At 21.1% G+C, this 10,600-nt stretch overlaps 1 protein-coding gene across 2 annotated transcripts; it reads left to right on the top strand.

The window, feature by feature from the left end:
- Positions 1-657: 657 nt before the first annotated feature.
- Positions 658-9,390, top strand: Girdin (protein girdin). 2 transcript variants are annotated; one of them, XM_012494748.3, is made up of 23 exons: positions 658-1,406; positions 1,621-1,709; positions 1,800-2,109; positions 2,200-2,313; positions 2,379-2,566; positions 2,666-2,747; positions 3,592-3,770; positions 3,850-3,976; positions 4,058-4,184; positions 4,271-4,605; positions 4,685-4,966; positions 5,186-5,292; positions 5,730-5,921; positions 6,009-6,159; positions 6,261-6,443; positions 6,673-6,960; positions 7,029-7,229; positions 7,309-7,454; positions 7,668-7,760; positions 7,873-7,936; positions 8,074-8,182; positions 8,398-8,504; positions 8,605-9,390. In XM_012494748.3, the coding sequence occupies exons 1-23, from the start codon at positions 1,356-1,358 to the stop codon at positions 8,839-8,841; spliced, it is 3,762 nt and encodes a 1,253-aa protein (XP_012350202.1). In that variant the 5' UTR covers positions 658-1,355; the 3' UTR covers positions 8,842-9,390. The 2 variants fall into 2 exon arrangements, with proteins under 2 accessions (XP_012350202.1, XP_086769436.1); XM_086913310.1 differs by having other exon boundaries at positions 5,171-5,292.
- Positions 9,391-10,600: the final 1,210 nt, after the last annotated feature.

Here is a 10,600-nt window from a genome sequence, read left to right as displayed (position 1 = left end):
AATTGATTAAATTATATTTTTATAACATATAAATTAATATTTAATTATATTATTATATAATTATATAATTATAATATTTAATTGTTTGAATTAAAATAAAATTAAATGAAGATCAAATTAAAGTAAAATTTTCAAGATTTTGAATACATCAAAAAATATATACATATATTTTTAAATATTACTATTTTGTCAAGTATATATAATTTTATAATATGTATAATTTTTATAATATAATATTTGCTTTAAATAAGAAAATGTTATTTATTCTTAAATTAAACAATATTTAAATAATTTTTGTTCAACCATAATTAAGTCTCTAGAAATGAAAAGACATATTTACAAATTAATTAGAAATTTAAAAATTATTTTATTTATTATGAAATTTGTTTAAGTTAATCAATTAATATTATTTTATAAATTTCAAATAATTTAAAAAAAAAGAAAAAATTATTTATTTTAAATTCAAAAAATATATAATGTAATAAAAATATTATTTACCAATGGCAGAAAATTTTCTTTATTTTTTGAAAACTTATATAAAATTTATTCCTAATTCTAATAGCATCCGTTAGAGTACGCTGATATATCATGTTGACCAATCAAAAAGACAGACAATTTTGAGCCGGCGTTAAATCAGTCATGTTTGTATATACATGTTTCTTTAGTTTGCAAGATGTAGATTTTGTTTATATTGTTGAACATGTACATTTGATCGTCTTAATCTCTTCGTCTATCAATGCAAAGTGTTCTTAAAAATTGTATAATGTCTTATACGCTTCAAGTACTTCAACAAATAGTGATAAGATATTAAATAATTCGTATAAAATATAATTAATATATTTTATTGAATAAGGATATAAAAGTGTACAGTTATATTTTCTTTTGTTGTTGCATGTGTAGTAAAATATACATGAAATGTTGAATAAACATCAAGAAATAGATGAAATTAAGTATCATAAAATTATTGAAACATTAAATTAATTATCGTTGTTAGAAATTAACTATAGAACAATAGTTAATTATTTGAAATTATAAAATTCTTTTATAATATATATACATACATACATAGTAAATGCAAGTAAATATATAATTACAATAAATAAAGACAGAGAAAAAAATATTTATTTTTATGAAACTATAAATCTTTTTGCATATTCTATAAATCATATCTAATTTTTAAAATTTATTTATTTTATTACATATTTTATTATACATAAGTAATTTATAATTCTTTTAATGAAATTACTTCTTATATCATATATTATTATACCAAATTTTTAAATAAATAGAAATTTTCTTTTTATAAAAAGAAATGATAATATTAATTATTACATATTAATGTGAAAGTATATAAAATGGCATCTTCTGAAATTGATGATTTATTGTCTGGGCCTTTAGTAACATGGGTAAGTTTCTTCTTTTCTAAAGTTTTATGATTTATTTGTTTTTTATTATAAAGTGTTTTTTTAAATAATTATTAAATGTTTGTTTTATATTATAATATTTTTTTAAATAATTATTAAATGTGAAGTTAATTTTATAAATTTAATAATATATAATAATAAAATTATTCAAATTACTAACATCCAAATTATTAATAATATATTTTTTATGTAATAGTTTGTTAGTTGCTTAGAGGATCCTAATTCATTAACTAGTTATGATGATTTAGTGGGTGGTGTATTATTACACAATGTATTTTTGCAAATGTAAGTATTTTAATAATTTTAATTTATATATATCTATTTTTTAAAAAAATTTTTATATTGAAATATTTTACAAAATTTTATATTTTATAGAGATCCAGAACCACTATATAATGAAATTATACCTCCAGAAGGAAATCCATCAATTCGCACAAAAAATTTAAAAGTTATTGTAGATAATATGAAACAATTTTATGAAGAAGAATTAGGTCATTTACTTCTAAGGTTACCAGATACTGTGAACTTAGGCAAAGAGCCACAATTATATATTGCTGAAATGAAATTATTATTATTATTACTCCTTGGTTGTGCTGTTCAATGTCCTAATAAAGAAAAATTTATTACAAATATAAAAACGTTAAATGTTGATACTCAACTTTCAATAGTAGAATGTATTAAACAAGTATGTTTTTTAAATTTTTAATTTCTATTATTCAATTTCTATTATTTTTTATTTTTTTTTTTTTTTGCATTAAAATATTTTATATTTTAGGTTACAGATCATCAAGATATAGTTATTACTCAAGATGCAATGGAGAATGTAAATATGGGATATTTATTTACACAAATAAAAAATATGTCTCAAGAATTAGATTTATATCGTCAGGTAATTATATCAATGTTATTGTGTGTTACATTAGTATAAATACAAAATATTGATTGATTTAACAGAAATGGCGAGATACTATTATAAATGAAAGTGTTGAAAGAAATGATTCATCAATTAGTGTTGAAGCTGAAGAAATAAATAAAGTGCAACAATCTAATCCTGTTATTAAGTCAGAACGAGAAGAAAATCATCATTATGCAGTTGAATTGGCTGATTGGAAATCAAAAGTTAGAAAACAACGTCAAGAATTGTATGTATTATAATTTTTGACATAGTAACTTTGAAATTATATAATATTTCTAATTACTTTTATATTTGATATATTCTTTCTTTTGTTAATTATTTATAGAGAAGAAAAAACAGAAGCATTGTTGGAATGTAAAGAAGAACTTGAGTATCATAAAATGTTAATAACTAAATTAAAACAAGAGGTATGATATTATTTTTTATATACGTAAAAAAAATGAATTAAGTGAACTGATTATTTAATAAAATAAGTAGTTAAATTTCAATGTTATATTTTGCTCTTCATAAGAATGGAAAAAGATTATAAATAAATCTATAAAGCATTTTTTTCTTTTTGAAATACGAATATTTTTTTGTTTTAAATAATATCATATAAATAATGTTATAAGAATATATGATACTTACTTTTTGAATTATTGAAAATGATCTGTAAATATATTTTCTGTAAATATATATTTATTTTAAAATTAATGTTTTGAACTATTGAAGATAAAATTTCTTATTGAAGATTTCTAAAATTCTTAGTTTATTATTTCGCAGAATTTTGCAGCATTAATATAAATATTTAATTTCTTTCAGTCAATTTTATTGTTACCACACGCTGCATTCGTATATCGCTGCCGTGACACAGTAATCGAATTCACATTTATCATACATCACAAATATAGATAAAGACTAATTTATTATGATTATATCATATTATTTTCAATGTCAAGACATTTGTCAGGACATTGTTTACTTATAATAGAAGAAAATGATAATATTTATAATTCTCTATTTAACGTAAAATAAGTCTCTGATAACGTAAAATTTTAATTTAAACAAGAAGTATTTATATTTTGAAAAGTAAGAGAGTTATATTATGTTTATATAATTTTTTTTTATGAATAGCAAAATGCGGTATTAAAGTCTAACCATTTATTTCGTTAACATTTGTTATTTATTTTTAGTATATTTAATAAGTAATTTTCAGTAATAATATTACAAATCTATATTTATATATTTGTAATATTTTTATTACTTTTTTAGAATCAAGAATTGATGCATGAAGCACGCACAGCAAAGTCTTATAGAGATGAATTAGATGCTGTAATTGAAAGAGCAGATCGTGCTGATCGATTGGAATTAGAAGTAGTAAGATATAGAGAGAAACTTACAGATATAGAATTTTATAAAACACGTATAGAGGAATTACGTGAAGATAACAGGTATATTCATGAATTTTCTTTAACTTTTTATATATAATTTAAATATATTTTTTTTACAAAAAATATTTTTTTATTTTAGAGTTTTAATGGATACTAGAGAAATGCTTGAAGATCAATTAAATTCATCGAGAAGAAGGGCGGATAAAGTATTGGAACTCGAATCCGAAATTATTAAATACAAACAATTATTGAACGATATGGCATTGGTATGTAAATCTATAAGTAAAGATTAAAATGCACTGATAAATTTAATTTTTTTTTTTTTTAACTTTGATTGAACTTTTAAGGAACGTGCGGCTGATAAAGAAAAATATCAAGAATTAGTTGAAGAAAATACTCAGTTGCATAAATTAACAAAAGCTGCTGCAAATGAAGCTGCCTTATCTAGTTCTATAAGTGATTCTGAAGAACCAGGTAATAAAAAAAATAATTTTTAATATATAATAATATTTTATTTTTCTATCATATATAAATGTAATGTATATTTACATTTTATATAGCACATGCTGATAACAGATTATCTGAACAATTAACAAATAATGCACAAACACGAGCTCTAAAATTAGAATTGGAAAACCGTCGATTGGTTACTTTAATTGATTCTTTAAAAGAAAATTCATTTCATGAAAATTCATCACGTGTATTGGAATTAGAAAAAGAAAAAAAGAAATTATCTTTAAAAATCGAATCGTTAAATGATAATATTGAAAGATTAACTCAACAAAATTCAGACTTGGAATTAGTATGGAAACAAGCATTAGAGGAAAATAAAAAATTACAAAATTCATTAAAAAATCAGAGAGCATCGTCTGAAAAACAACAACAAGAATTTCAGGTATTTCATGAAAATTTTTTTTACATTATCTTAATATTTTTATGTTCAATGTTTTATTTTTGTATTTATTAATTTTTAGACTCAACATACAAAAATAATAGAACTGGAAAAAAATTATGATATAGCAGTGAAAGAAAAACAACGTGTTCAATCTTTATTAGAAAGTGTTCAAAGACGTGCAGATGATTTAGAACGTAGTTTAGAACTTGCGAATCAAAAAATTGAAGAATTAAAAATTATCGAAAATAATGTAAAAGAAATTAATTCTAAATGTCTTGATCTTGAATCGAAACTTGTGGCAGTAGAAAAAGAGAAAGATGTAGCACAACGCGATATTCATCGATATCGAGAAACGATAGAAGTATGAATTTTATAAAATATTATTATAAGAATGATTAATTATTTTATTTAAATTAATTATTTAATTTAATAATTTTCTAATTTAATTAATTAATAAAAATAATTTAATTTATATTTTTATCATTTTAAATTATTTTATTTAAATTTAAAATTAATTATATTTTTAATTTTCATGTAATAAATTATTAAATTAAATTTTACTTAGCGAGATAAATTTCAGGATAAGGATGTTGCATTGGATAAAGCAACAAATAGTATTGAAGTTTTAGAAAGAAAAGTAACACAACTTGAACAGGAACTTCATGATTCTGTTACACAAATTTCAAGGTATAAAATATTTCAAATAGTATGTACAGGGTATGTGATTTATCTGGTAACGTATAAATATCTTGAAAAATATGGATGATATAAAAAAATGTTTTAGTTATAAATTATGAAGTTTCAGGAGAAATATATTCGGATATTTATTTGATTTTGATAATTATATTTAAATTTTTTAATAATTTTTTTTTTATCTTTTAGCATGACATCAAAATATTTTCAAAAAAAAAAAAAGATTCATATTTAAAAATTTAAACATAATTCATAAAACTTTTTAATATATCAGGATCAAATAAAGATGAAGATCCGATCGCCAGATGAACAATTTTTCTCTGAAACATTTTTGTCAATATTATTTAAATATCATTCATATTTTTGAAAATGTTTATACGTTTCCAGATAAATGCTCTTTTACTAATAAAGAAATATTTGTTTATTGACAGGTTACAAGAAATTGAAAGATCTAGTAAAGAATTAGATTCACGAGCAGCGATCGATAGGGAAACATTAGAAATTTTACAATCGAATTTAGTAGCTGAAAAATTGAATACTCAACAACTATATACAGTTTTAGAAAAGCTTGGTCTCAGTGATAATATGTTATTATCTCTTCCATTGGATGATATTATTAAAAAGTAATGAAATTTCAAATTTTAATTAAAATTCTTAAATTGATAAAAATTTAAAATCTTAAATTAATGACTAATATTTAATAATTACAGAATTGCGCAAATTCCGGAAGTGATTGACTATATATTGAAATCAAATAATTCCTGTTCTAGCGAAAAATCAGTACCTGAGTCTATAAATTCCGAGAATACTGTAACTAGCAGTATTCATAATAAATTAGAAGCGACAGTAGAATCACTTAAAGTATGTAAAAATAATTAATAAAAAAGAAAAAAAGATACTATATTAAAAAATATTTATCATTATGAAACATAATAATTTATAATATAATTTCCTTGTTTTAGAAAGAGCAAGAACATTTAAATATGAAATTAGTTACTGCACAAACAGCATCGGAAAGCTTTTTATCTGAAAACGCGAAACTTCAAGTACAGATAACAACATTACAATCTCAAAATAATTCTTTAACAGCACAACATACAGCGTTGCAACTTGCAAATTCGCAACTTGTTGCTGAAAAAGAAGAGGTAAATATATATTTTATTTTTATTAAACTTTATCTATGTAATATCTAATGCTTACAATTATGTCTTATATATATATATATGTGTGTGTATGTGTGTGTGTGTGTATCACATCTATTTATATGTGTAATTAATATTATACTAAAAATATTAAAAGAAGCTAAATAATTTTATATTAATATTATTATAAATTTTAATTTTTAAATCTTTATTATTAAATGTTTTAATTTAGTTGTTAAAAGAACGAAGCGCACAACAACAAGCACACACACAACTTCTTCATGACCAAGTTACTTTGCAATCATTGCATGAACAATTAAATAATGAATATGAAAATTTATTCCACGAACACGATGCTTTGAAATCAAATTTGCGAGATGTAAAAAATGAAATAAGAATGTTACGCGAATCTTACGAAGGGTTAAAAGCAAGAAATAAGATATTGCAAACTGAAAAAGAATCATTGGTCAGTGATGCGAAAAGTTTGAATAATTTAAGAGGAGAACATTCAAAACTCAAGGTATTAAATAAATGTAAAAAGATAGATAAATTATGAATATTACAAATTTAATTTCTTAATTATTTTAGGATGATTTTAGAAATTTGTACACTGCTACAGAAAAATTAAAAATGGAATATAGAAATTTGCAGGAAGATTATCGGAAAAATAAGATTGAAACAAATCGATTAAGTCTAAAATTAACAGAAATGCAAGGCGAACTTAGCAGCAGAGATGAAAGATGTTCGAATTTAGAATTTCAAATCAATACATTAAATCAACGATGTGAGGTATAAATTAATATTGAATTATATAATGTTATATTTAACATATATTTATTATTATCTTATATTATATTTTATTTATTAGATGCTATTACATATGAATTCCGGTTTAGATAATGATAGGCGATCGTTAATGGATCATATTAGTTTATTGTTTAGTCAATATCATGAACTTTTGACTCATTCACTCGAAGATAAAGAACATTATCATATGGAAGAGAAAATGTACACGTTAGTATTTTAAAAACTAAAATTCAATATTATTAAATTTAATAAATATAGTAGTAATTATGTTTGAGTTTTTTTTTAAAATTATTAGTTACATAATTTAGTTATATTAATTTAATAATAAAAATATTATTTAATATATTTATGATAAATATATTATATATTATATTGTATTATTATATAATATGTTATGTATATTAATAATAAATATTTTAGGGATAAAGTGAATCATTTATATAGGCAAAAAGAAAAATTGGAAGATAAGATTATGGAACATTATAGAAAATTAGAAAGTTGCACTCCAAAAAAGTAAGTATTTTTGTACATTTAAATATAAATTTTTTTAATTATTTATTTTATAAATTTTTATATATATATGTGTGTGTGTGTACTTTTATTTATATTTTATTTATATTTAAAGAAAAGGATTCGGAGCTAATTTTGTGCGAAGAGTTCGGAAAGTTGGATCTGAGTTTCTTAATAAGGTGAAAAATTGACGCACATAAATATTTAATATAAATATCAAAAAATTAATAAAAATTAAAATAAACTTTAAAATTTAAAAAATTAAAAAACCTTTATATATAAATTATATATACATATATATATATATATATATTAGAATCGACGATCTTGGGCGGAAGATTCCAAACACTCAGAAGGAAAAACTTATGAATCAGAATCTGGTGGAAATGATTCTGATGCTAGTACAGAAGATCATCGCATAGCAGGTAAAGATGCAATTTAAATATGTTATATATAATATGCTGTATAATTGCAGTAATAAAATGCAGTAAAATATATTTCATGCATTAAAATAAAGAATATTTATTTCTTACAAATTATTAAATTATTTTTTTATTTATTCATATTATATTATTTTTTATAAGTAAATAAATAAATAAATAAAAATATTATTAATAAGGAAATTTATAATTAATTTTAGGATCAGCTAGAGGTCTTGGATCAGATGCATTGTCTCTTGGTCATCCAGGAACCAGAAGAACAGTGTATTATACTGATGATTCTCCACCACCTTCAACTACATTACCAGTATGTATGAATGAAAATTTATTAATATATTTTTTCTATAAATTTTTTTCTAGTAAAATAGAAAAATTCTCTTTTCTTGTATATGAAATGCTTATTATAGGAACAGGGAGATGATAGACGTTCTATATTGTTAGAACAAACTTCAAGATCAGAAGTGCAAGTAGAACCACGACCGGTTCTGATATATAATAAAGTATCAGCAGTTATAAATGAATCAAAAAATCTTAATAATAGCGGAATGAAAAATGTAGGACAAGAGGAAACAATGATGGAAACACCTGTGGATAAAGATTCAAAAACAGGCAACCAAGTATGGTACGAATATGGTTGTGTATGATTTTATATTATTTGCGTGCTTCCATTTATTTGCGTGCTTATTACGAAAATTGCATATAACATAATAATATAAATAGATTATTTACCATTGTAATCCAACGAATGTTTTATAGAAATTCGTATAAACGCTTGAATATTTTAAGTCTTCATATACTACTAACTTTAATTAAATGTTCCTAGAAAATTTTCATAATAATAATATAATAATTGACAATTTATAAAATGTAAGTTTAATATTTATTTTAAATATTTGAATACGTCATTTTTTTTTAATATGACTGTATGCATTTATTTTAATATGCGTATATAAAAAGTTGATAAATAATCAACAATGTAAATGTATAGTTTGTAAGTGATAATGTAAGAATATTTTCTTTTAAGAATAATGTAACGATTATATGTATAGTATTAAGTATGAACCTAAATATTGAATATTGCTGTTTAATTAGTTTTTAATTATCAGTCATTAAACTAATTATATTAATTTTACTGCCATTCGCATTTATAAAAAATTTAAAATATTAGAATTATAAATATTAAAAAAAAAAAAGTATTCTTTTTTAATAATATCCAATATATCCATAACTATTAAACTTTAATAAAAAAATATTATATATAAATTTCTTATATATTCATATTTAAAATTATTAAATTTAAATTAAACATAATTTTATGCAAATATACATAATATAAATATTCATGAATGTTATATAAAATCAATGAATAATCTATAATTAGATTTTAATTCTAATTATTACAGTAGAATATATAGTATAAATATAAAATATAAAATATACTTTATAAAAATGGATAAAAAATAGTTTTTTATATTTTTTGTTCATGTATCTTTTAACCGAAGAAATGCATCTTGATAAAATCTCACGAGTTTCATCGTCGAGAGTGTAGTTCACAATTTTTTGCTATTTTCCTATGGGTCGAGAGCAAGAAGTTCTAACGAAAAAAGTTGACCACCGTATGTTCGAACCCTTTCTGAATTATTTCTCAGGCTTTAAAAATTTGCATACGATACGTACTCAAAGAATTATATCATTATTTCATAAGTCAGATATTAATATTTTTTTCCTCAATTTATTTTTTAAAAAAGAAATAGAGGATTAAATGCAGAAAAGAATATTTATAAACTGAACATAAAAAATTATTTTATAATAAGAGAATTTTAATAAAAATTCAAACTATTAACATTGATTAAAATATTAGATTATATTATAAGCAATGTTTAAAAAATATAAACAAAACATGAAAATTCATTAAGTAATGAAAAAATAGACAAAAAATTATTGCATATATATATAAAAAATTTATATAATAATATAAAAAATTTTTCTTTTTTGAAAAGAACAAAATATGAATAGTATTTATATTACATATTTATTTATTTAAAATTAGATCTATTTTTATCAATCATTACTATGTTTTCTATTTTATATAATAATATATTAATTATTTCATCGTTTTTTAAAATTTTTTTTAATTTTGTTATTTTAATTTTTTAAAATATTTAAATTAATGATTATGAATTAATGATGAATGAATTATATTAATAATTTCATAAACAAATTTTCGTTAGATAAAAAATATGAGATGAACATTATAATCCTGCAAGATAAACTTCAACGAACTTCTCAACCCCGTCTTTCCTAACTTACCCTTCGACGAGCTTGTCGACGACGAGGGCGAAGCAAAAAATTTCGCTCGCAGCAGCGGTTGGCTGGCAAAACCTCCCTCTCTAGCCTGGTTTT

Source organism: Apis florea, unplaced genomic scaffold (genome assembly GCF_048593485.1).
Source record: "Apis florea isolate Af1SG1 unplaced genomic scaffold, ASM4859348v1 contig_3496_pilon, whole genome shotgun sequence".
Lineage (NCBI taxonomy): Eukaryota > Metazoa > Arthropoda > Insecta > Hymenoptera > Apidae > Apis > Apis florea.
This window is presented reverse-complemented; position numbering and strand designations above follow the sequence as displayed.